Genomic DNA, 23,634 nt, shown 5'->3' with positions numbered 1-23,634 from the left:
TTGCGACGGAACGCACACTGTTGCGACGGAACGCACACTGTTGCGAGGGAACGCACACTGTTGCGAGGGAACGCACACTGTTGCCAGGGCACGCAAAACTTATTGCGAGGTAACAAAAAATATTATTACTGCATGCAAAACTATTTCAAGGTCACGCAAATAATTCCCACCTTGGCTCTGTAATTTCATATCAAAACAATGAATGAATGAATTTTTTCATAAATTACCATTCTACAAAAAACCTTCTGACTTTCACAATCAAACAGTTTTCTTAAAAGATCAAGAAATATTTCACTTACCAAGTTTTCGTTTTTTCCTCTTGTCCTTCTTCATGGTGCTGGCGGCTCTGTGCAGGCTGCTTTTAGCTTTTCTGTTCTTCAAGTTCACTTTGTTTGACTTGGTTTTTCTCACCCCAAACTTACTCTCTTTCTTTTTCTTCCTCTTCTTTTTCCTGGCACGTGTAATTTCTGTTGCCCCCTGTGTGGAGTTGTCTTGCTGTGGGCGGGTGACTTCAGGTTTGATCGGGTCATTTAAGAGCCGACAGCATGAGCAGTGCCGTGATGTTTCCTTGGACACCCCAGAACACTCTGAACAGGGACTGTGCTCCTCACGTGTCTTGTGAATCATGTCCTTGTTAGGACTTTTGTCAGTATGTGAGATAAGAGAATTGGCAGGTGACTTGCCTCGGTAGCAGCTGTCGCCAACTCTGAACCACGGCTCACAATCTGACTCATCCTCTTTTTTTGAATGTTCTTCCTCCGTGGACTTCTCTCGAATGCCTCTTGAAGACTCTGAAGAAACTTCCTTGCACCCTAAGAGGACACTTGAAGGACATTTCTGATCCAGATCCTCTTTGTCGGAGAGCAAATCTTCGTTTACGCCCCATGCGTACGGCTCCGTATTGCATGAGCTGTCATTCTCTAACTTTACACCATCTACGGACAGAATCAGTCCCTTCTCATTCAATTCCACCTTAAATTCTGACCCGATTGAGCCCGTTTCCGGCTCAGATCTCTTGACGTGGAACACTGGTAGAGGAAACTCCATTGCGAGACAAGGACTCTGGCGATAGATCCTCAAGTCTGCGCCGCAAAAGTGTGGAAAGTGTATGTAGGTGTTCTCCTCACCGTCGTAGCCCAAGATAGACTCGCGGCACTCATGAATGGGCTGCCCGAGAACGGCATCCTGCACGTCTTTCTGCGTCTCGTACACATGATCACAGAGTCCCTTTAGGAGCCAAACACGCTGGTTAAACGGAAGCTGGTGGAACGCCATTTCCTCTAGAGGATTTACCTCGCCCAGAGTCCAAAAGAACTGATGGCAAAGTCCGAGCTGTTCTGCTCGAGTGACCTGGTCTTCAACACTCCCGACCGCCTGGTACCAGCCCTGCATCCTCCGACGTAACTCCGCCTCCCACTTCCTGTAGGGCAGTGCCAGGCGGCGGTGCAGGTTCGCTCTCTTGTGCGGATGGCAGAGAAGAGACGTCATGACCTTATCGAGGAAAGAACTACAGCGAGGCATCAACAAGCAACGCTCAAGCTCGTAGAAAACGATCTCAGGGAGGTTGAGAGCCGTTTGGGCAAGACACAGGAAGTGGCCGATGGCTGGGAGCTCCCACATGGTTTGGATCGTCCACGGTTCTGATAAAGACAGCAAGGAATGCTCCCAATCCTCAACTTCTTTCACTGACACCTCCTCTGCCTCTTTCCTTTCCTGTTCCCGCTGCCTAGATGTCAAAGGGCAAAGGTTACAGTTAGAAACGACAGCCTGGTTAGACTGGTTAGTCTTGAAAGATTTTAAATTTCACAACCAGGTGTTGTATGATATGGTTATCTCACGATTCAGTTGTTGTACATTAAGGTTCATGATTCGATGTTATCTCGATTTGATATAATATCAAGATTGGTCTTCGATGAGCCCAAGAGAGCACAAGTCACACCTGTTCATCAAACTGCACTGGTTGCCAATGGTCGCTCGCATCAAGTTCAAGGCATTGATGCTCACAGAACAACCACTAGCTCCGCAACCTACCATCTACACTCTCTCTCTGCCCACCAGAAGCTTACGATCACCAGGTAAGTGGTGCCTCGTGATGTCATCCTACAGAGACACAAACCACTCTCCCAGACCTTCACTTCAACTGTTCCTCGCTGGTGGAACTACGGTTGTCAAACTCCCGAGCAGCTGATTCTCTAGCCACCTTCGAGAAATATCTGAAGATGCATCTTTTTTGCGAGCATTTGACACTATATATACAAGGGCTGTCAATCGATTAAACTTTTTTATCAAATTAATTACATGGTGTTAATCGCATTTAATTGCATATACAGCTGAGAAAGCCCCTCATATAACAATAATTCAATATATAATGATGAAATAATTATACATAGTTATCTTTAAATATTAAAAAATTATATTTATATTATATTATAAAATATAGAACACAATATAACTGTGTCTTTAGAATACAATGTATTGTTTACTACCATATTATTGATCATAAGTCAATCATCATCACACAGTTCACAGTAATCCATTACACAAGTGAATTTATCAATCAGAAATTTATTATGAGGGCTTGTTTAAGGACCGTCAATGTACACCTGCGTCAGACATGCTAGTGTAGTGTCATAAACATTTAATGTTTAGTTCACTGTGTCGAGTTAAATATAGTTTAATACTCAATCTTTAAACACATCTTGGGATCTCTTAGTTCAGATTTGCGCTCCATCAAGTGTTTTGAACGTAAGAATGTAACACATGTTTGTGCTGAAGTGTTTCTTCACTGTATAAACTGTGTGTTGCTCATACAGCTGCAGTTTCACTTACTGCCCCCTGGAGTAAACAGGTGGTACTACAAGCATTCCTCAGGAATTTCTCAGGAATCTTCCTTATTACGGTCCAGGGGCGATTAATTGCGTTAATTATTTTAACGCATTATTTTTAATTAAATGAATCGCACTGAATTAACGCATTAAATCAACAGCCCTAATATATACTTTATATATAAAGAGAGAGAGAGCTGTTAGAATGAATGTGTAAATGCATGCGATTCATTTTAAAAGTTTAATGTGTTCATTTTTCTTAATCGCGATTAACACATTTACCGTTAATACAGCATAAAGTACAGCACTTTTGTAATGTGTCCGTCTGGAGTCATTGCACACGCAATACACGCAAGAGCCCCTCTACCAAAAGAGCCTACAAGCTTAGCATAAAATAGCATAACGCAGCGGTCCCATAAACATTCTATGGGTGGAACTGTCTTAACACGCTAGTTGACCTCTCCTATGATAGAGCAACGGAGGTTGTTATCTCAGTACATAAAACAATCTCTGACAGCACTTCCCTGTCAGTGATAAAATGATGGAGAAAGGACCTCTTAAAACTAATGTACAAAACAAGCCCAGATGGGACATTTTAATTACCCAGAAGCACACAAAATCATGTCTATCACCAAAACGCAGAATGAGACGTTTTTGTTTGCAAGTGATTCTCAAGGTTAGATAAAAGTGGTGCACGACGCTGGCGTTGCCGCTTTGACGTGAATCATGAACACAGCAACCACAGTCTACCAGCAAATGAATACTGTGGAGGATGAGAGTTTAAGGAATTTAATGCCCATTGCAATGAATATGCAACCTATGTGGGGACTATTGTAGTTCTTTCAATTAGTCGAACTACAACTTAGACTTTGGGAAACGTTTAATGTTCCTTAAATTGGTGATATTTTAGTAAATCGTCTTTACATAGTGCAAGGCTTTTGTTTGAAAATTGTTAATAAAGCTTTATATTAGGCTCTGTGTATCTCAGCGAGTATTGATGTTGACTATCACAGCTGAAGTCGTGAGATTGAATTCAGGGCGTGTGTTGAGTGACTCCAGCCAGGTGTCCTTAGCAACCAAATTGGGCCGGTTGCTAGGGAGGGTAGAGTCACATGGGGTAACCTCCTCGTGGTCACTATAATGTGGTTCTCGCTCTCGGTGGGGCATGTGGTGAGTTGAGCGTGGATGCCGCGGAGAATAGCGTGAAGTCTCCACATGCGCTACGTCTCCACGGTAACACGCTTAACAAGTCACGTGATAAGATGCGCGGATTGATGGTCTCATTGAGACGAGTCACTACGCCACCACGAGGACTTGAAATTAGGCCTTCCAAATTGGGAAGTAAAAGGAGAGAACATTTTAAATAAATAAATATAAATACAACAATAAAGCATTATATTGCTACATATTGTTTTGTTTTCTTTCCTAAGATGGAAATAAATACATTTTGACAAGAATAGAAGTATATGTAGTGTCAAATTTCAGCACTTTTAAAATCTGTTATTAATCGCGATTAATTTTTTTGAATTGCATAATTTTTTGTAGTTATCGACTGACAGCACTAATATATATATATAGTTAAAAAATATGAAAGAGTATATTAATATTTTTGTCTAAATTTTAAATAATTTTTTAATAATTTGTTTAGTTATTATAAACAACTTTTAGCTTTTTAAAAATGCCACATTCTTCAATTAATATCATGTCATGAAATTGAATATACAATAATACTATGAGCAGTCACTGTTTGAAATAATGTGCACAATTTATTTACATTGAGTTTACATTCAGAGTTTACATTTATGAATGACATCAGTTCAAAGTGCATCTCACAAAAGGGTTTTAAAGAGTGAAAAAGTAAATGTTGCTGCTTGTAGTCAATATCTATTAGCTTTAAGGTCATCTATATGATAGTGTACTTTTAAACGTTGACATAATTCATGTTTAAAAATGTTTTTTTGCCAATGTGTGAACGGCTTGTAATGCAACTTAAAAAAACGATCCCTTCCCAGACTTCCAAGGTTGCCTATTAAAGCCTGTAGACTGATTTTAATGCAAAGGGAGCGGGTCATTTTTGCCGGGAAAATCCAAAGAATGTACGTTTATGCTTGATCCATAACTTTCAAATAATGTTATGCTAGTATGCAGCTGTATGTGTGGATCAGTATGCTAATGTTAGCTGATAAGTAGTTTTAGTTTAGTCAAAGTTTGTAGTAAAACAATCATACCTGTTGTCATTTTAATTATGCCGCCTCATCTGTGAGCATGATGCTGGTCAATCACGTTCAGTCTCTTTGTATGTTTTGTATGGAGTGTGTGCACGAGCAACAGGCTGCAGTTCACTGAACGGCCACAGGTGTCACTAATAACAAGGATTTCTGAATCTGACATTCTGCAACTTTCAGCATCTCCAGTATCTCTTCTGGCTAAAAAGACTCAGGAACTCCAATGATGTCACATAGAGGTTCAGAAACCTTGTCCAATCAAATGCTTTCTAGAACAAGGACACGCCCTCTCTCTACATCTGTTCAGCACGTCTGGCAGTGTTCTAACTGCCACTTATTATGCCTTCGCAGGGCACTTCGAAGGGAGCACAATCCATGACGTAGGGTCATTCCAAACAGATTTTCCAATAAGATTTCTCTTAAAAAGTGAATTCTGACTGACTGTTATCACCTTTCAGCCATCTGAAGCTCTCACAGTAGAAGGTTATTGTCTTCAAAGGGAATAGGGACTAGGGTTAGCTTCACTTCTGAATGTGAGGCACTAACACTGGAGCTGGACGTCAGAAAAGTCGCTGAAGTTTATTTATATTTATTGTGCTACCGAAGGGGTGTACAGGACCAGTAAGTGTTCTTTATGCTTGGAGAATTGTGATTCAAAACATGGATATGTTTTACTCGCTTGTTTCTCATTCATCTCGCACAACGGCTCCAGCCTCGTCAAGCACAGGCCACGATGTGCTGCGTGCGATTGTGGGCTGGTTATGTATTATGTTGTCAGCTCATCGGTCAGTGGAAATGCTGGCCAGCACTGAGATCGTTTCCACTGTAAGCCGCTCTGACATAAGCAGCATGGTGGAAATGGGTATGTATGTGTCTGTGAGCACGTTTACTTAAGAAAACGGTTTATTCCAGGGTTTTTGCAGAAAGCGGCGTTCCAAAACATCATGTCAATGAGAATGCAGATTTCCTTACACCGTTAAAGAGCTTAAGAGAAAGCGGTTTAACATCCCTAGGTTTTTCCTCGGGAACGCAGCCATGTAAACACATAAGCGCCATTCTAACAGGTTTTGAGGAGTGCACGTGCGTGGAACAGACCGGAGAACAAAAGTCAACACAGCCAAAAGAAATCAACATTTCTGGGAGTACAGTGGGAAAAGTACATACACTATAAACTTTACTCATTTATACATACCATTGTAAAATATAGAAGGCCCCTCACGTTCATGTATATGTGCTCATACATTGAGGGAATCCCTGAGCTTTATGTAAGAGGGAAGCCCCACTATTGTAGCGCAATTCCGCTGCATATCGCGATGGAAAGTTAGGAAAACAAAAACAGCAACAACTCTGGAATATCTGGGAATAAAGCGAAGCAACAGAGAATAAAATAGTGATGTCTTCCTCGGATGCCATGTTTGTGATTTACACATTTAGACATTACGTTGCTGTGGAGAAAGCTGCTTACGGACCGAGGCACATGTATACAAGAGAAAAGTGTTAAACAGTGCAGGTAAACGGGAACGCTGCTTTCTCTCAATAAGCCACTTTCTGGTGTCCATGTTAACGCAGTCAGTGTTTGTGTGGCTGTACACTAAAGCCAATTGGCTATTTTTAAAAGAGTTGTTTGACATGTCCCGCCCCCTATTTCCTGTTTCAGTAAGAAGTACGTCAAAACACCAAATCGAACCACGCTCGTCAAAGCACGTCATGGGGACTTTGATGAGAGATGAGTCACATGGTTTCTTCACTGCATCCGTGCTTTGTGTGATTAGAATTCATTAGGGCCCAAGCCTTGAAAAGGCAAGGCCCTATTGTTTTCGTTAGGATTATTATTAGGGCCCAAGCACAAAGTGCGTAGGACCCTATTGTTTTCGTTAGGATTATTATTATTATTATTATTAGGGCCCAAGCACAAAGTGCGTAGGACCCTATTGTTTTCGTTAGGATTATTATTATTAGGGCCCAAGCCTTGAAAAGGCAAGGCCCTATTGTTTTCGTTAGGATGACTATGATTATTATTTTTTTTACGACTATTGGGGCACTTTTGGGGCTCTTAACGTGCTCGAAAACTCTTGAAACTTTGCACACAGGTCAGAACCCGCGGCCATCGGGGCCGGGCTGAAGCTGGTACCTGGGCGTGGCAGGGGGGCTCGACAGCGCCCCCTTGAACGGGGTCTGAAAACTTGGTCCATATATCAAACATGCTTGCATGTAATAATATGAAACTCGGTACACTTCTATATCTCATCGGGCGAACAACTTTACGTGCTCTAAGTTTTACGCCAGCCCAACAGGAAGTCGGATATTATGGGTTGTTTGGAAACACATGCTCTGGAATTATATATATTTCTCCTAGAGAATTAATCCAATCGCCACCAAACTCGGTCAGCATGAAGTCAAGACATTGAGGATGCTACATTGCCGACGGATTTTTGATATCTCTAACGTTTTGGCCGTGGCGAGGAAATTAATTCATGACTAAAAAAGGACACATGAAGTGTGTTATAACTTAGTTCTATCTACAGTTACAAAACTCGGCGTGTATATTGTTCTCGTCAAGCCGAACAACTTTCTAATTTACAGTCATTAGCTCCGACCAACAGACAGTCAGATATTTTGGTTTGAATGTGGAACACATTGCAAATTAATCTTTGAAGCTCCAGAAAGCACATAAAGGCAGCATAAAAGCAATCCATACTCCATTGGTATAATTCATAATTCCCGCAGTGTACTTGCTTGTTATATTAGCTACTACAAAATATATAAATACATTTACTATCTTAACTTTAATGATGTACTTAACATAATGATAAATAATCTTAAAATATTATATTGTATGCTATGTATTGTGAATACACCCATGTTAAACATAAAAATGTACTTCCATTGCATATCATAGGAACACATAAGCGTAAATTATAATTACATTAATAAACCTGTACAAAGACCTCCAGATAAATACTGGCCTTCTGGATTAACACATTTAAGTGCTGCAAAAGATATTGACCTATGACATCCATTGACATAAAAATTTATTCTACATTTGAATTGTGACTATTGTGGTTCACGGTCATAGGCCCTGTCCCAAATGGCACACTTCATATGAATTTTCAGTCTTGTGTACTTATTTCATGTGTCCATTAACTCCATGAGACCGTAGGGTGTCTCATTTTTCATTTTAGGTATCGGAAGGGTGCTCACGCATACTTTGTGGTCGATATGTGCCCTCAATGCGCACTTTTGCAGTGCAAGCTCTACAGCACACATCTTCTCGACAGTTAAATCGAGGTTACGTTATTGCCCATCGTGCACAGCGACCCTAAAGGCACGGGGGTGGCGGTGCCACCAGCGCCCCTAAAGGCACGGGGGTGGCGGTGCCACCGGCTTGGGCCCGCCATCGCTGCTTGCAGCTATATTTATTATTATTATTATTTTTTTACGACTATTGGGGCACTTTTGGGGCTCTTAACGTGCTCAAAAACTCTTGAAACTTTGCACACGGGTCAGAACCCGCGGCTGTCAGGGCCGGGCTGAAGCTGGTACCGGGCGTGGCAGGGGGCTCGACAGCGCCCCTGGAACAGGGTCCGAAAACTTGGTCTATAACTCAAACACGCTTGCATGTAATAATATGAAACTTCGATGCACGTATAGATCTCATCGTTTCATATATCCTTCATACTTTTACTTTTTACCTCAGGCCAACTGGAAACCGTCTATTTAGGGTTGTTTGAAACACGACGCAATGGAATTTGGAATACTCCTCCCAGAGAATTCCACCAATCGCCACCAAACTCGGTCAGCATGATGTCAAGACATTGAGCATGAAAAATTGCCGGCAGATTTTTGATATCTCTAACGGTTTGGCCGTGGCGAGAAACGAAATGATGGCGCGAAAAGAGAAACAGGAAGTGTGTTATAACTTCTGCATACATTAATTGATCTCCATGAAACCGCAGCAGCGTGATCGCTGGAAGAAGCCGATCGCATGGATGTGACTATTGTCAGTCAAAGTTATAGCGCCACCAACTGGCAGAAGGAAGTGTGTCACTTTTAAAATGCTTTGAAATCACCCACTTATTTTTACCCGATTTACTTAAAACTTTATGTGTATAATGTAAACACACGGCAGATGTAGACATGTGAAAGGATTATTGATATCTTCGATACTGTCGCCGTGACAACGCTTCAAACTTCGAATATTCTTTTTTGATGCTTTTGAGACTCTTAGCATACTTGAAATTGCATGAAACTTCGACAGACTCATCACATTTATTAGCCAGTACACATGTGCAAAGTTTCAGAAACGGGCGTGGTGCAGGGGCTCAGTAGCGCCACCTTTTGACAAAAGTGGGGGTTGCTTTACACTTTGACCCACAGTCACAAAACTCAGGAATTATATTGTTCTCATCGAGCCGGACAACTTTCTAATTTACAGTCATTAGCTCAGACCAACAGAAAGTCAGATATCGTGGTTTGAATGTGGATGTTTTGGAGAATTTTCTCTCCCTCTCTCACTGACCCTACGTCTCTCTGTGTCTGGGGGAGGGTGCTGATTTTGCTGAGGAGTGAAAATGCTTTTATTTTTGTTTTTCAAGGTTTTGGGGCCCTTAACGTGCTCGAAAACTCTTGAAACTTTGCACACGGGTCGGAACCCGCGGCCATCAGGGTCGGACCGAAGATGGTACCCGAGCGTGGCAGGGGGCTCGACAGCGCCCCTGGAATGGGATTCGAACACTTGTCCATATATCAAACATGCTTGCATGTAATGATATGAAACTCGGTACACTTGTAGATCTCGTCGGGCCGAACAACTTTCGTGCTCTAAGTTTTACGCCAGCCCAACAGGAAGTCGGCTATTATGGGTTGTTTGGAAACACGTGCTCTGGAATTATATATATTCCTCCTAGAGAATGAATCCAATCGCCACCAAACTCGGTCGGCATGAAGTCAAGACATTGAGGATGCTACATTCGGACGGATTTTTGATATCTCGAACGGTTTGGCCGTGGCGAGGAAATTGATTTATGACTAAAAATGGACACATGAAGTGTGTTATAACTTAGTTAGTTCTATCTACAGTTACAAAACTCGGCGTGTATATTGTTCTCGTCGAGCCGAACAACTTTCTAATTTACAGTCATTAGCTCCGACCAACAGAAAGTCAGATATTGTGGTTTGAATGTGGATTTCTTAAAATTTTTCTCTTTCTGAGTGACCCTCCTCCTCCCTTTCTGTGTTTTTTTCTCTCAGTGTCTCTCTGTCTGACAGACAGAATGGGCCTGCCAAATTTTTTTTGTGTGTGTGTGTGTGGGGAGGGAGGGGGTCTCTGTTGGGTTTACATTTGCTTTTTGATTGTTTGATTGTTTTTCAAGGTTTCTGGGACTTTTGGGGCCCTTAACATGCTCGAAAACTCTTGAAACTTTGCACACAGGTCAGAACCCGCGGCCATCAGGGCCGGGCTGAATCTGGTACCCGGGCGTGGCAGGGGGCTCGACAGCGACACCTGGAATGGGATTCAAACACTTGTCCATATATCAAACATGCTTGCATGTAATAATATGAAACTCGGAACACTTCTAGATCTCATCGGGCCGAACAACTTTCGTGCTCTAAGTTTTACGCCAGCCCAACAGGAAGTCGGCTATTATGGGTTGTTTGGAAACACGTGCTCTGGAATTATATATATTCCTCCTAGAGAATGAATCCAATCGCCACCAAACAATGGTCGGCATGAAGTCAAGACATTGAGGATGCTACATTCCGGACGGATTTTTGATATCTCGAACGGTTTGGCCGTGGCGAGGAAATTGATTTATGACTAAAAATGGACACATGAAGTGTGTTATAACTTAGTTAGTTCTATCTACAGTTACAAAACTCGGCGTGTATATTGTTCTCGTCGGGCCGAACAACTTTCTAATTTACAGTCATTAGCTCAGACCAACAGAAAGTCAGATATTTTGGTTTGAATGTGGAACACATTTCAAATTAACTTTGAAGCTCCAAAAAGCACATCAAAAGTAACATAAAAGAAGGGAGTGTGTTATAACTTCTGCATACATTAACTGATCTCGATGAAACTTCAGCAGTGTGTTTGCGGGAAGAGGCCGGTCGCATGGATGTGACTACTGTGAGTCAAAGTTATAGCGCCACCAACTGGCAGAAGGAAGTGTGTCACTTTCAAAATGCTTTGAAATCACCCTCTTATGTCTCAAGTGAACAAACAGACCAACAGAAAATCAGATATTTTGGTTTGAATGTGGAACACATTGCAAATGAACTTTGAAGCTTCAAAAAGCACATAAAGGCAGCATAAAAGCAAGGAAGTGTGTTATAACTTCTGCATACATTAACTGATCTCGATGAAACTTCAGCAGTGTGTCACATGGATGTGACTATTGTGAGACAAAGTTATAGCGCCACCAACTGGCAGAAGGGAGTGTGTCACTTTCAAAATGCTTTTAAATCACCCTCTTATGTCTCAAGTGAACAAACAGACCAACAGAAAGTCAGATATTTTGGTTTGAATGTGGAACACATTGCAAATGAACTTTGAAGCTCAAAAAGCACATAAAGGCAGCTTAAAAGCAAGGAAGTGTGTTATAACTTCTGCATACATTAACTGATCTCGATGAAACTTCAGCAGTGCGTAAATTATAATTACATTAATAAACCTGAACAGAGACCTCCGGATAAATACTGGCCTTCTGGATTAACACGTTTAAGTGCTGCAAAAGATACTGACCTATGACATCAAAAATTAATCTACATTTGAATTACCTCATAGATGTGACTATTGTGGTTCACGGTCCTAGGCACTGTCCCTGTCTCAAATGGCACACTTCATATGAATTTTCAGTCTTGTGTACTTATTTCGTGTGTCCATTAACTCCATGAGACCGTAGGGTGTCTCATTTTTCATTTTAGGTATCGGAAGGGTGCTCACGCATACTTTGTGGTTGATATGTGCCCTCCATGCGAACTTTTGCAGAGCCCACGCTGATGCGAGCTCTACAGCACACGTCTTCTCGACGGTCAAAGCGAGGTTACGTTATTGCCCATCGTGCACAGCGACCCTAAAGGCACGGGGTGGCGGTGCCACCGGCTTGGGCTCGCCATCGCTGCTTCGCAGCTATATTTATTATTATTATTATTATTATTATTTTTTTTTACGACTTCACGGGGCACTTTTGGGGCTCTTAACATGCTCAAAAACTCTTGAAACTTTGCACACGGGTCAGAACCTGCGGTCATTAGGGCCGGGCTGAAGCTGGTACCGGCGTGGCAGGGGGCTCGACAGCCCCCTGGAACAGGGTCCGAAATCTTGGTCTATAACTCAAACACGCTTGCATGTAATAATATGAAACTGGGTACACATATAGATCTCATCGTTTCATATATCCTTCATACTTTTACTTTTTACCCCAGACCAACAGGAAACCGTCTATTTAGGGTTGTTTGAAAAACGCAGGCAATGGAATTTGGAATAATCCTCCCAGAGAATTCCACCAATCGCCACCAAACTCGGTCAGCATGATGTCAAGACATTGAGCATGAAAAATTGCCAGCAGATTTTTGATATCTCTAACGGTTTGGCCGTGGCGAGGAAACGAAATGATGGCGAGAAACGAGAAACAGTCAGAGTGTTATAACTTCTGCATACATTAATTGATCTCGATGAAACTTCAGCGGTGTGTTCGCTGTAAGAGGCCGATCGCATGGATGTGACTATTGTGAGTCAAAGTTATAGCGCCACCAACTGGCAGAAGGAAGTGTGTCACTTTCAAAATGCTTTAAAATCACCCACTTATTGTTACACGATTTACTTCAAACTTTATGTGTATAATGTAAACACCGGCAGATGTAGACGTGTGAAAGGATTATTGATATCTTAAATACTGTTGTTGTGGCAGCTCGTCAAACTTGAATTTTCTTTTTGATGCCTGGTGCAGGGGCTCAGTAGCGCCACCTTCAGACAAAAGTGGGGTATTGGTTTCATACTTTGACCTAGAGTCAGATATTTTGGTTTGAATGTGGAACACATTGCAAATGAACTTTGAAGCTCCAAAAAGCACACAAAGGACGCATAAAAGCAAGGAAGTGTGTTATAACTTTTGCATACATTAACTGATCTCGATGAAACTTCAGCAGTGTGTCACATGGATGTGACTACTGTGAGTCAAAGTTATAGCGCCACCAACTGGCAGAAGGAAGTGTGTCACTTTCAAAATGCTTTGAAATCACCCCCTTATGTCTCAATAGAACAAACAGTTGATAAAGAAATCGGGTTTCAATATACTGAATTATGAATTATTGCAGTGATCAACTTTAATGTCCGGTTAAGATGAAAATAAACTATTGCTCTGTCTAAGCCATTATCTTTCTGAAACACGTCACAAAAACTTACAGAAACTGATAACACAAACATGATGTTGGAAATACACACTTATCAGAATAGTTATATTAAACTTTTGTCTATTTCAGTTAAAGCCATTTCAGTTATAAAGCTGTCTCATGTAATTTCTCCTTTAATTCTATAATATAACCACTAGGTGGAGTTCTAAGCCTATTTTCTGTATTCTCGTTGTTTTAACGTATGAAGAAGACTTGTACATGTTGTTGAGAACGCAGTAAAGTGTGACGCATATTTCGTTCTGTGAGTTTTATGAGTACTCCGAGTCTTTATTAAAACCAACACATGAAACATATGTCTAAAGAAAGTAGGGATGGGCTGATCGATCCGAACGTATCAAAACGTCCGAGAATGATGATCAAATTTCAAAATGCTTTGAAATCACACTCTTATTTTTATTGTAAACCTGTGATAAAACATATATGCTTGTGTTTTACATTTTTAAGAAAACAAAAAAAATGGCAGCAAACAACCACTTTTATAATTATTGTTTTGCGATCTTTGCGATTGATTTTCTTTCTGATTAATTTTCTGATAAATCTACCATTTGTTGTTGAAATGACGTAGTTCCAACGGGAGTCGCGAAGTGGAGGGCGGGTCCACCTTCTTCATGTAGCCAATCAGATGAGCTAATCGCTAACTCTCGATTTACTCTTATCTGATTGGTTTAAAAACACGCCAGTCACCAGAACACATCTTTAACATAATTTGGCTCAGACCCGTTCTCGTTGCTGCAATGGTACTTTTAATAATGCACACATGCATGTTAAATAATAAATAAATAAAAGAACAAATGAATAAATAAATGAATAAATAAACCATGATTACTTAAGGTTACAAATACACACACACACACACTCCATCATTGCAATCTTGTCATCGCAGCCTGTTCATTATATCCGCAATAAAATATAATAATAAAATAGTAAACCTAACATATAAAAATTACTCTGTTTAAATTAGGGCTGGGCGATAAAACGATCTCGATATGGCATCGCGATAATATTTATTTAGACTACGATGATAAACTTTTGACATGTTTACTCGATATGGATAGACCTAACAGCCTATTACAAAGCAGAAATAAACGGACAACAGCCAGTCAGAACGCAGATTTTGGCTTGTAGCGTCTAAGTACACGCCCATTTGCTAGCAGAGCACTGTTTGAGCTACCGGCAGTGAAGAAAGTGAGTGTAAAGAAAAATGAGTGGAAACGATCGAACTCGAACTATCTTCCAAAGCTGAGGAAATTGTTGACAAAAAAGGTAACAAGACGTCAATTATATGGAAGTGGTTTGGATATCTGAAAAGCGACGACGCGCAAATAAAGACGGTCTCACGAAATATGCCGCCGGTCGGTGATAACCAAGACGGAAACACAAATAAAACCTTTTCGGTCACCTGAAAAGGTACCATCCCAGCGACCACACCGAGAGTATGAAAATGCGGGCCCATGTTAATGTTACTCCGTCCACAAGTTTTGCAGACTAGTCTTTCTGGCAAAAAGCCTATAATAGGGTAATTAGGGTTACATGAGCACTACCTAAAAGGTGTAGCATAGTGACTGGTTTACAATGTTTACATTTTGCACTTTTTACTCAGATTGCTACCTCTAAAACATTTGAGATATTTAAAACCAGTACACAGTTAATATTTTATTTATCTGACAGTTAAGTACTTAAATCTGCCAGGGACTTTGTGGTTCACTTGTTTACATTTGTTGTCTTGGTTGTACCTCTGCAAACATTTTGAAATGTTTGCTGCCCTGCCAAAGAAATTTGATGTGATAGTACTGTAGTCACAGCTTTTAGTTTTATATTTTATAATCAGTTACAAGGCAAGCTAACTTGCATTGTTTTGTCAAGGCAGATAAAGCATGTTTGCTAAAAGTAAAATGTTAACATTTAGATTTAAAGTTTATCAATATTCTTTTATAACAAAATATATTCTCAACCAATCCATGTTTGCACAGTTAAATGTTTGCATTGTTATTTATTTATGTTAATAAACTATATAGTTCAACTATTGAACCTTCTGGTTTCTTCAGGCATCATTATCAGTATACTTTTCAAACGGGCAGCATTATTAAATTATATATCGTAACAAATATCGATATCGATCAATATGGAAAAAAATATCGTGATAATATATTTTGCCATATCGCCCAGCCCTAGTTTAAATAGTCAGTAGTACAATTCAGTATCATTCACAGTAAGCACCGCCCACTGTGATGTTTCCAAGCATATTTTTACGCATGTAAAGCGGATGATTTTCTACGTCGGTATTGGAGCGTGAGTAAAGTACAAAGCCTATAATAAAGAATAGTTTAGCATCCAAATACATCGCAAATGTAAAAACATTTTGATTGTAAAGAGAGCGCTTTTTTATTCGTGTTCTGTTCTGAATATCATTCAATTTCAAGGATTTGTTGTGGAATGTTTTGAGAGTATCATCAAATAAGAATAATTCTCTCGTTTTAGTGATTCCCTAGTTATTTTTTTTATAATTCTAATCAGGTAAGGCAAGTAATATTCTCTGTGTCTTTATATAAATAAACCAAAACAAAAAAGTTTGAGAACCGCTGCTTTATGGCACGCTTTGGATTGTGGTCAGCACAGAAAACAGCGTACGATTCTTAAATGGTTTGAAAGTTATATTGAAATGCTTACAAAGGAATGGATAAGAGGAATCGACATTTTTATTTAAAAACAAGTCATCTGAAACCTGACATCAAGTAAGGTGAGGAACAACGAATTTCACACACTTGGAAAATGCTTTTATTTGAATGAGTGAATGTGGCTCTTAAAAGAGCCATTGTTGCTGCCCTTAAAAGGACATTTGTTGCTTCATCTTCTGAGTTCCACCTGCAGAGCTTCTCGGAGGTTGCTCGGCAGAAGCTGGTTTCCCTCTGGTCTCAGGTGGACTCCGTCTCTGCAAAGATGGAACAAGCCGATGTTTCTGTGGTGAATGCAGCGCATCTGCCTCTCTGCCAAGAAGCCAGACATGACGCCGTTGATCCACCGCCGGCCTCGTTCAATGCCATAGCCAGTCCTGCCAGTCTGTCCTCTCCAATTTAGACGGGGTAAAATGCCAGAAAACACCAGCCTGGTTCTGGGAAACATTTGTAAGACTTCGGTCAGGTCACTCTTTATTTCCCGAAGAAAATCGAGGCGGTTGCGCCCACCCGACACAAACTGTTCCCTCCCAGGTGAATAATGAGAATATCTGGAGCTGTAGCTTTGGCCCTGAGAGAGCGCAGAGCTGGAAACAGCTGCTCCCAGAGTCTGCCTCCTCTGCCGCCCCAGGTGATCTCACACTGAAGACCGAGGTTTCCGTCCAGGTGCTGCTCACAGAAGCGAGTATGCAGTGTGCGGATGATGGAACTGCCGACGATCCAAACACGTGAAGCCATCTCAAAGACGAGTGAGGGAATGTGATTTACAACCGGTATTTATGAGTGTTGCACGCTTGGTTCCTAAAGGTGTTACAGGCCCCACCCATTTCCAGATTCAATAATCGGCTCGTTCTTACATAGTAGAGCACGCTCAGCACATGCGCAGTCTTCAAAAACGGTGCTTTATTTATTTATGTACCGTACAAAAACGGTACATAAATAACATTTGTATGTGTTCTAAACAAAAGACACAGGTTGTACTGAATGTCAGCTTGTTTATTTGGCTCAAGATAAGGATTTATTAAGTCCACGTCATGCAAACAAGAAATGCTTCTAACTAGGTCGAGAGCTGTCGTTGCGAATGTTCGTTGGAGCTCTACAGCACACATCTTCTTCTCGACAGTCAAAGCGAGGTTACGTTATTGCCCATCGTGCACAGCAACCCTAAAGGCACGGGGGTGGCGGTGCCACCGGCTTGGGCCCGTCATCGCTGCTCGCAGCTTTAATTATTATTATTATTATTATTTTTTTACGACTATTGGGGCACTTTTGGGGCTCTTAACGTGCTCAAAAACTCTTGAAACTTTGCACACGGGTCAGAACCCGCGGCCATTAGGGCCGGGCTGAAGCTGGTACCGGGTGTGGCAGGGGGCTCGACAGCTCCCTGGAACAGGGTCCGAAAACTTGGTCCATAAATCAAACACGCTTGCATGTAATAATATGAAACTTGGTACACATATAGATCTCATCGTTTCATATATCCTTCATACTTTTACTTTTTACCTCAGGCCAACTGGAAATCGTCTATTTAGGGTTTTTGGAAAACGATACAATGGAATGTGAAATACTCCTGCTAGAGAATTCCACCAATCGCCACGAAACTCGGTCAGCATGAAGTCAAGACATTGAGGATGAAAAATTGGTCAGCGGATTTTTGATATCTCGAACGGTTTGGCCATGGCAAGGAAATGAAATGATGGCACGAAAAGAGAAACAGGAAGTGTGTTATAACTTCTGCATACATTAATTGATCTCGATGAAACTTCAGCAGTGTGTTTGCTGTAAGAGGCCGATCGCATGGATGTGACTATTGTGAGTCAAAGTTATAGCGCCACCAACTGGCAGAAGGAAGTGTGTCACTTTCAAAATGCTTTGAAATCACCCTCTTATTTTTACCCGATTTACTTAAAACTTTATGTGTATAATGTAAACACACGGCAGATGTAGACGTGTGAAAGGATTATTGATATCTTAAAAACTGTTGTCGTGGCAACGCTTCAAACTTGAATATTCTTTTTTGATGCTTTTGAGACTCTTAGCATACTTGAAATTGCATGAAACTCGACAGACACATCACATTTATTAGCCAGTAGACATGTGCAAAGTTTCAGAAACAGGCGTGGTGCAGGGGCTCAGTAGCGCCACCTTTTGACAAAAGTGGGGGGGTTGCTTTACACTTTGACCCACAGTCACAAAACTCAGTAATTATATTGTTCTCATCGAGCCGGACAACTTTCTAATTTACAGTCATTAGCTCAGACCAACAGAAAGTCAGCTATTTTGGTTTGAATGTGGATGTTTTGGAGAATTTTCTCTCCCTCTCTCACTGACCCTACGTCTCTCTGTGTCTGTGGGGAGGGTGCTGATTTTGCAGAAGAGTGAAAATGCTTTTATTTTTGTTTTTCAAGGTTTTGGGGCCCTTAACGTGCTCGAACACTCTTGAAACTTTGCACACGGGTCGGAACCCGCGGCCATCAGGGTCGGACCGAAGATGGTACCCGGGCGTGGCAGGGGGGCTCGACAGCGCCCCCTGGAATGGGATTCGAACACTTGTCCATATATCAAACATGCTTGCATGTAATGATATGAAACTCGGTACACTTGTAGATCTCATCGGGCCGAACAAATTTCGTGCTCTAAGTTTTACGCCAACCCAACAGGAAGTCGGCTATTATGGGTTGTTTGGAAAGACATGCTCTGGAATTATATATATTCCTCCTAGAGAATGAATCCAATCGCCACCAAACTCGGTCGGCATGAAATCAAGACATTAAGGATGCTACATTCCGGACGGATTTTTGATATCTCGAACGGTTTGGCCGTGGCGAGGAAATTGATTTAGGACTAAAAATGGACACATGAAGTGTGTTATAACTTAGTTAGTTCTATCTACAGTTACAAAACTCGGCGTGTATATTGTTCTCATCAAGCCGAACAACTTTCTAATTTACAGTCATTAGCTCCGACCAACAGAAAGTCAGATATTGTGGTTTGAATGTGGATTTCTTTCAATTTTTCTCTCTCTGAGTGACCCCTCCCGTTCAGTGTTTTTTCTCTCTGTGTCTCTCTGACAGACAGAATGGCCCTGCCAAATTTTTTGTGTGTGTGTGTGGGGGGGGGAGGGGAGGGGGGGGGGTTCTCTGTTGGGTGAGATTTGCTTTTTGATTGTTTGATTGTTTTTCAAGGTTTCTGGGACTTTTGGGGCCCTTAACGTGCTCGAAAACTCTTGAAACTTTGCACAAGGGTCAGAACCCGCGGCCATCAGGGCCGGGCTGAAGCTGGTACCGGGTGTGGCAGGGGGCTCGACAGCGACACCTGGAATGGGATTCGAACACTTGTCCATATATCAAACATGCTTGCATGTAATAATATGAAACTTCGGTACACTTCTAGATCTCATCGGGCCGAACAACTTTCGTGCTCTAAGTTTTACGCCAGCCCAACAGGAAGTCGGCTATTATGGGTTGTTTGGAAACACATGCTCTGGATTTCTATATATTCCTCATAGAGAATTAATCCAATCGCCACCAAACTCGGTCAGCATGAAGTCAAGACATTGAGGATGCTACATTGCGGACGGATGTTTGATATCTCGAACGTTTTGGCCGTGGCGAGGAAAATAATTTATGACTAAAAAAGGACACAAAGTGTGTTATAACTTAGTTAGTTCTATCTATAGTTACAAAACTCGGCGTGTATATTGTTCTCGTCGAGCCGAACAACTTTCTAATTTACAGTCATTAGCTCCGACCAACAGACAGTCAGATATTTTGGTTTGAATGTGGAACACATTGCAAATGAACTTTGAAGCTCCAAAAAGCACATAAAGGCAGCATAAAAGCAAGGAAGTGTGTTATAACTTCTGCATACATTAACTGATCTCGACGAAACTTCAGCAGTGCGTAAATTATAATTACATTAATAAACCTGTTCAGAGACCTCCGGATAAATACTGGCCTTCTGGATTAACACGTTTAAGTGCTGCAAAAGATATTGACCTATGACATCAAAAATTATTCTACATTTGAATTATCTCATAGATGTGACTATTGTGGTTCACGGTCCTAGGCCCTGTCCCAAATGGCACACTTCATATGAATTTTCAGTCTTGTGTACTTATTTCGTGTGTCCATTAACTCCATGAGACCGGGTGTCTCATTTTTCATTTTAGGTATCGGAAGGGTGCTAACGCATACTTTGTGGTTGATATGTGCCCTCCATGCGCACTTTTGCAGAGCCCACGCTGATGCGAGCTCTACAGCACACGTCTTCTCGACGGTCAAAGCGAGGTTACGTTATTGCCCATCGTGCACAGCGACCCTAAAGGCACGGGGGTAGCGGTGCCAGCAGCGACCCTAAAGGCACGGGGGTGGCGGTGCCACCGGCTTGGGCCCGCCATCGCTGCTTGCAGCTATATTTTTAATTTGTACTTTTTGATCCACAAATGTATTAAACAGAAAGGACATTAAAAGGCCCATTATTCAATGAAAGTGGCGTGCGTGGATCTCATCTTTGAATGACACACATTACACGGATGAAATGTTCAGTTTCAAGGCACTTTTCCAGGAATTCCAGTGCTTTAATGACCTTGTGCAAGCCCCGTAAATAGTATCAAAGTGACAGAGAGATTATGATGTTTAACGGGTCATTTAATTTATGATCACATGGACAGAAAACAATTCTGCCAATTTTGAAATATCGAATTATGCCTCATTATGTTTCGTCATTTCTTTTCGTTTGCAATCTATTGTCCCCATTCTCAAGCCATTTTACTTCCATAATGTCACGTATTTCTGATTGTTACAGGATGTTTAATGAGATAATGAGTTTTTGAACAGGACGTGGATGCTGAAGGTCAAGTCCACCCTCCAGAGCTTCTCCGCCTGTATGGTAATGCCGTAACCTTTATTACATTAACCATCAAAAGGCTGTATTACTACTGCAGTAGTGAAAGGTGCAGTTGAAGCCAAATTAGCTATTTGGCAATTGGTTAATTGGTTTCACGTTGAAGAGTTTTTTTATATAATGGGTATACACCAATATTCTCACCTTCTCTCCTCTTTGGCTCGCTGTAGCTCCTCCAGTCTCAGCGCCTGCACCATGATGGTCTCACTGCCACCCACCGTAATGGCAGCCAGGTTTCGTGGTACCGATCGCCGCCTGGATGAAGTGCCCACTGGCCCTTTTTCATCTTCAGTGCCAAAGCGACCTCTAGATGTCACGGCCAGGGTTGTTTTCTCTCTCAAGGTCCTAATGAGGGCAAAGAAAAAAAATAACATCAGTAGGTGCTGAATCAACAATTTGTCTCCTTTAAACCCTCCAAAAAATGGCCCCATTCACTTCCTTTGTAAGTGCCTCACTGCTGCCTCAAATTGTACTTTTCTTTCACTCCCTAATTTGTAACGCCCAATTCCCAATGCGCTCTGAGTCCTCGTGGTGGTGTAGTGACTCTCCTCAATTGGCGGAGGACGAATCTCAGTTGCCTCTGCGTCTGAGACCGTCAATCCGCGCATCTTATCACGTGACTTGTTGAGCGCGTTACCATGGAGACGTAGCGCGTGTGGAGGCTTCGCGCTATTCTCCGCGGCATCCACGCACAACTCACCACACGCCCCACCGAGAGCGAGAACCACATTATAGCGACCATGAGGAGGTTACCCCATGTGACTCTACCCTCCCTAGCAACCGGCCCAAGTTGGTTGCTAAGGAGACCTGACTGGAGTCACTCAGTACACCCTGGATTCAAACTCAAACTCTTCAAGTCAGCGTCAATACTCGCTGAGACACCCCGACCCCTATTTGTACAATTTTCTTAATAAAAGGAGGGACAATGGAATGGAAATTTGTTCTCCTCTTGTTTTGAGAATGAAGCCCAATGTCTATTTTAAAATTACCTGGACAATAGGGTGAGCTTTTGTTCCAGAATAATCTCCAGTTTCTGAGCCTGTTTGGAGATCCAGTGATCAACACCGTGAAACCGATAACAGTTCTCCAACATCAGTCTGAAATCAGCCACAAATGCTGTAATCGATTCATACTCCCGATTCACAAACTTATCATCCATCTTCCTGAAGCACATGTCACTGTCAGGGGCCTGATCCCCGTGTGCTCCCGGGCCAATGGGGTGCCAAAACGGGGCAGCTATTGCTTTGTGTTTCTCCGAAAGAAAACTCTGAAATATTCTGTAGGCCTGTTGGATCTCTAGCGCAACACCGTCTTCATCGTCCAACGTACTGGACGTTAACGACCTGCTGTCATCCTCAAAGGTCACTGTGACTCGGTCGGGGTCAACTTTGCTTTTCTCACAGTGTGACATGAAATTCTCCAGCTCTGATTGGTCAGACAAACCATTACAGAGTTGCTCTGGCTCCTCCAGCCATCCAGGACCACAGTCCTGTGACCCATGCTTGAGCCCGCAGGAGGTCAAGGTCAAACAGTGGTTCAGGTTCATATCCTGGGCAGCGTTTGACATGGATTCACAAGCGTGTCCACTGTCATTTGAGTCTGAATGAAGCTTCATTCTCCAGCTGTGATGATGAGAGCCTCGCTCACCTGCACAGGTGCCTCCTGCATCATCTGTCAATCAATGTCAATCTGCCATCGCATGAAGCCATTTCTGATCCGGGTGGAAACTGTTTGAATAAAAACACATAAACGTTTATTTACACTTCCAGTACAAATGAGATTGAGAAAACAAGTCTAAATTAAGTGTTACAAATACAGTTATTAATAACTAATACATTTGAAGTCTTCATACATATCAATGAATCTATAGACACTATCAAAATCCCTACTACTATCTTTCAGTCCTGATACGTCTTAACCTACAGTATTTCATTGTTTGAGTGAGTTTTAACACATTACCGGAGCGCTGCGCTGTGTTGTCGTGTGAAACATTAAACCGCCCGGACTAGGCCGCGGCGCCAGCAGCCTCGATTTAACTCTCACACCGAGGATGAGTCGCCTGAGCCGCGCAGCCGCCGGTCTCTGTACCGCTGACTGCTGAAGATCATAGTTCCAGTGCGGCGCGGCCTGTCAATAAATACAGATATAATCCGAAGCTCGGGAGATATTAACCGTCACGAATGAAAATGTGTAAGTTTTCCCGCAAATCGAGCAGCAGCGAAACGTGTGTCTGTGTGTGTATGTTTGTATGGGTCTGTGTGTGAGTGTGTGTCTGTGTGTGAGTGTGTGTCTGTGTGTATGTGTGATATACTAAAATAATCATAATTTAATAATTTAAACAATAAACAAATAAATACAAATTTAAAAAGTGATGCCACGTTACTCCGTCTAATACCTGAAAGTATCCTATAAATACCATGCCAGACCTATATAAATGGTTTCATTCAGTATTATTGAATATTTAACCCTTGTGCGTCAATATAAATAAGTTACTCAGAGGTCCTTAGAGGAAAAAAATGTAAAAAAAAAAAAAAAAAAAACTAACAAAAAACTGGCATACTAATATTATATATTATTATTATTTTCCACTAC

General features: G+C 41.7%; 1 protein-coding gene across 1 annotated transcript in view; it reads right to left on the bottom strand.

The window, feature by feature from the left end:
* LOC127628178 (uncharacterized protein KIAA2026-like) overlaps nucleotides 1–23,303 on the bottom strand; it is a 31,644-nt gene extending 8,341 nt beyond the window's left edge. The window contains exons 1-4 of the mRNA XM_052104906.1: nucleotides 23,002–23,303; nucleotides 22,032–22,769; nucleotides 21,187–21,387; nucleotides 300–1,726 (exon numbers count right to left, since the gene is read on the bottom strand). Coding sequence (XP_051960866.1) covers nucleotides 300–1,726; nucleotides 21,187–21,387; nucleotides 22,032–22,657 — 2,254 coding nt within the window. The 5' untranslated portion in view covers nucleotides 22,658–22,769; nucleotides 23,002–23,303. The remainder of the gene's footprint in view (nucleotides 1–299; nucleotides 1,727–21,186; nucleotides 21,388–22,031; nucleotides 22,770–23,001) is intronic.
* Nucleotides 23,304–23,634: the final 331 nt, after the last annotated feature.

This window comes from Xyrauchen texanus, chromosome 34 (assembly GCF_025860055.1).
Source record: "Xyrauchen texanus isolate HMW12.3.18 chromosome 34, RBS_HiC_50CHRs, whole genome shotgun sequence".
Lineage (NCBI taxonomy): Eukaryota > Metazoa > Chordata > Actinopteri > Cypriniformes > Catostomidae > Xyrauchen > Xyrauchen texanus.
The sequence above is the reverse complement of the archived record's forward strand: the minus strand, read 5'-3'. Positions and strand labels throughout refer to the sequence as shown.